Here is a 4,036-nt window from a genome sequence, read left to right as displayed (position 1 = left end):
CCATGATCAAAGGATTCAAGTCGTGTTTAGGATTCAGGATGAAGATCAGATTGCAGGATCGTGATTCGTGATTTCACTTCATTGTCCGAGTTCAGTGTTCAGGATCAGAATCCGGGATCTACGATCCCAAATCCAAGATCGGACTTCAGGCTCAGAATCCGAGATAGTGATCCATGATCATGTCCAGAAGATAAGATCCGTATTTGTGATCTTTTCTCAGGTATTCAGGTTCAGGGATTAGGATTACTATGGGAGTCCACTGACGTGATCGTAATCAGCAAACAGGACAAGAGTCAGCATCTAAATTCAGGGTCAGGATCAAAGCTCAGGATCAGGATGAGTATACAGAATCAAAATTTGGAATTGTGATGCTGGGTCAGCAGTGGAATTAGGATTTGGGTAAAAATTCAACCTCACTTATCTAATCTGCTCGTTTATTTCAAGAAATGCTCATTGTAATTCTAAGATAACCTAACCAACGTCACATGTTCAAATGTGGACATCTAGTTCATGAGGTCGCGTATTTTCCACCTAAACCGGGATGGGTATGAACCCCATCAGCTACTAACCAAACAACGATTTCTTCTGTTCTCAGCAAGCGAAGTCCCGTGTACTACACCAGTTCGAAAGCCTGGTTTCTGTGTGGACATCCGGAGATGCGCCAACATCTACAGAATAGTTACCGATCCCAATCCCCCACTGATTGGGCTCGCCAACTACATCCGGAAAGCCGCTTGTACCCTTCCGAGAGTTGAACGTAGCGTCTGTTGTGTGCCGTCCGAAATCGACCTCAAAGCTAAAGTAGTCGCATTACCGACGAAATGTGGCCAGGCCGTGACCGATCGAATTGCGTATGGCAATGTGACCAAAGTGTTTGACTTTCCGTGGATGGCTGTGCTCAAGTACAAAACCATTGCAGGCTATATGACCGACGCATGTGGAGGAACCTTGATCCACAAGCGCTATGTCCTAACTGCGGCTCATTGCCTGAGAACCCCGAGCAAAATTCAAATGTAAGTTTCTAACATTGAGTAATCCAAAGAGACAATCAACTAACGATTCCACTTTCAAGACACACCGTACGACTTGGCGAACATGACAAGAGCTCCGAAATCGACTGTAACATCTACAGAAACCCAAGAGGAATGGTAATACAAGAAGAATGCGCCAAGAAGCCTGTAGATTACGGAATCGAATCCATGGTAGTTCACGAAAACTATAATAAACCCACGAGAAGCAACGACATCGGTCTGATAAGGTTGGACAGGGACGTGAAGATGGATGGTAATGAAGCGAACTTCTCTTAATACCTGAAATATCTAATCATACACCGTCTTGCAGATCACATCCACCCGATTTGCCTGCCAGTAACGCCGGCCTTACGATCGTTGGAATTGAAACGCTACCTAGTAACAGGTTGGGGAACTACCGAAAACCAAATAGGATCAGACGTTTTGCTCAGCGCTGTTCTGCCGAGTGTGAGTAATGAGGACTGCAACAAACGATGGCAAAAGTTCAACGCACGCGTATACGATACGGATATGTGCGCGGGCGGTGAGAACTTTGTGGACTCTTGCGAAGGTGATTCTGGTGGACCGCTAGGTTTCCCTGCCACATATAACGGAGTTCGATTCGTGCAGTTCGGGGTGGTTGCACGAGGTGGCTCTTTCTGTGGTGCTGAAAATAGGCCTGGAATATACACCCGAGTAGCACCCTATATGGATTGGATAATGGCAAACATCGAACCATAGATTCCGAAACTAATTTTCCAATGAAATAAAACTTAACCTCTGCAAACTGTAAAAAAACATTTCATCATTGTATCCCAATCACGAGATTTGCCCGAGTTTTAAGTTCTCAGCCCAATCAGATGTAACGTTGATGGAACTGGTGCTCAGTTAGGATCCAGATTGTTCAAGGTTTGCTTCGCGTCCGTTGACTGAACGGGAGACACGCGACCTACCTCACCGAATATCGTCACGACAGCTCAGCCGTCGTTTGTAAGGACGATGGAGAGAGATTATTAACTCGGAAATGCCTATCGGCCGAGAGAGTGTCGCGATCGCAATCATTGGTCATCGGCTACACATCTCCCCCTACACAAAAAAGGCAGAAAACAGAAACAGAATGTTGTGGATGCAAAAATATGCACACATATGCGTGTTTGATTTCTTTTCCCCGAACTTCCATCAAACTATTCTTGTGAGCGTAGTTTACATCTTCTTTTGTGCTTATTTATGTCAATAATATTTCAAATCTACGATTTTTAACATTTAGGACGAACATTCAGGCGTTCCGCTACTCATTTAAAACGGTTTTATTAACTATCGATAGACAGCGATCGACTAGCCCACACACGTGGTAGCAAAAAGAAAAGCTTTCTATTAATCGAACCTTTCCCGATGAAGCTGGACAATCTTCAAGAACTTGGACGAATAGAACCTTCTTGAACGAAATCTAAGTTTAACTAATTTGGAGCCATTGGACATCCTGTCGGACCTCCCGTCTCAACAATTCCTCTGATGTAGGTAGACCTTCCGTCTCACTTTTTTTATCGTGCTCCCGTGCCAACGCTTGGTTTGTGAGGGATTCTCACAGATACAACTTTTAATCACTCCACCTCATTTTTCGCTTTATGGCCTGATTCCGGATCCAATCAAAACTGAGTATAAACTTTGTGAAGCGCTATGCAGGGAAAACGATCGCATTTGAAGGCAGTTCTTTGTATATTTAGCTATTTATCGTGTCAATCGTTATGAAACACTGACTGATGACAGCTTTCACAGATCGTCTGCCTCCTCAAGTGCTAGACATTAAATTATTAATTTTTTTCCGGAAAATACAGGCGAAAATTGTCAACGAAAAGTTTCTGATTGAAAACCTTTCGAGGTGCCCGCTAAAAAGTTCGATTTGATGTCCATTACTAATTTTTCCGAAGTTTCTCCCTTCTAGCGGTCCAAATACTTTGCGCACGATTTGACCACCGTATTTGGTTTATTTTACCAGGGAGGCAGTTTTTCTACTTTGTAGAAATGAAGTCAGGCCTGTTTATTTGTCAGCTAGACGAGCCAGTCAGAAAAAAATACTTTCTTTATCACTTCCCCTGATGAAATATCTAGGTTGCGCTTGATAAAACCTCTCACATTCCTTGACTTAATAAAATTAATCATCTTCACTTTTATTCAAATTTTAGCTCACTGTTAGATCCTCTAGCACTCCTCAAACAATTTACCATATGAACTTTGGTCGAATAGTTGATTTTCAGCTGTTTTTGGGTAGTCCACTACGAGTTTTTTGGATTTTTCTCGATCCTGCTCAAAAATTTTTGTTAACTAGCTTCTGTTTTGAACGATATCTCAAAAACCACTTGACAGATTGTCTCCAAATTTTGCACACGTTCACATTTCACCACTAGATAGCTGCGCTGAAAATTTCTTAAATTTTCTTTTGTGCATTCTAAAGTTATTCACCAAACAAAGTGTTGCATTTTTTTACGAATACACTCCTTAGATAGTGCGTCATAATCAATCTTTAGTCAGAACTCTCATCTCGACTTGAAAACTCGGGCCCTTTGATTGAACTCGCATCGTTATCAAACTTCAGATGGAACTCACGACTGGAAACTCAAACTTTTGATTGGAACTCCCATCGCAATCAAACCTCAGCCGGAACTTCCATCACGAGTCGAAACTGAAGCTTTTGATTGGAACTCCTATCGTAATCAAATTTCAGTCGGAATTTCCATCATGACTGAAAACTCAAGCTTTGATTTGAACGCCCATCGCAATCAAACTTCAGTCGGAACTCTCATCTCGACTTGAAAACTCAAGCCCTTTGATGAAACTCTATTTGTTATCAAACTTAAGTCGGAACTCACGACTGGAAACTCAAACTTTTGATTGGAACTTCCGTCGCAATCAAGTTTCAGTCGAAACTCCCATCACGACTAAAAACTTAATCTTCTGAACTGCTATTACGACTGGAAAGTTGAGCTTTTGAATGAAACTCCCATCACAATCAAACTTTAGTCGGAACT

The 4,036-nt window shown here is 42.2% G+C and overlaps 1 protein-coding gene across 1 annotated transcript; it reads left to right on the top strand.

Annotated features, from left to right (window-relative positions):
- Positions 1–541: 541 nt before the first annotated feature.
- LOC129759567 (serine protease grass-like) lies at positions 542–1,789 on the top strand. The gene is made up of 4 exons (XM_055757043.1): positions 542–545; positions 596–1,013; positions 1,073–1,284; positions 1,342–1,789. Exons 1-4 carry the CDS (start codon positions 542–544, stop codon positions 1,749–1,751), a joined length of 1,044 nt encoding a protein of 347 aa, XP_055613018.1. The 3' UTR covers positions 1,752–1,789.
- Positions 1,790–4,036: the final 2,247 nt, after the last annotated feature.

The sequence above is a fragment of the Uranotaenia lowii genome, unplaced genomic scaffold (genome assembly GCF_029784155.1).
Source record: "Uranotaenia lowii strain MFRU-FL unplaced genomic scaffold, ASM2978415v1 HiC_scaffold_192, whole genome shotgun sequence".
Classification (NCBI taxonomy): domain Eukaryota; kingdom Metazoa; phylum Arthropoda; class Insecta; order Diptera; family Culicidae; genus Uranotaenia; species Uranotaenia lowii.
The sequence above is the reverse complement of the archived record's forward strand: the minus strand, read 5'-3'. Positions and strand labels throughout refer to the sequence as shown.

Bases quoted from the DNA above. Each gene is read 5' to 3' on its own strand.
- LOC129759567 (XM_055757043.1), top strand. The intron at 1,014-1,072 runs GTAAGTTTCTAA...TCCACTTTCAAG, and splicing joins ACCCCGAGCAAAATTCAAAT to ACACACCGTACGACTTGGCG. The intron at 1,285-1,341 runs GTAATGAAGCGA...ACCGTCTTGCAG, and splicing joins CAGGGACGTGAAGATGGATG to ATCACATCCACCCGATTTGC.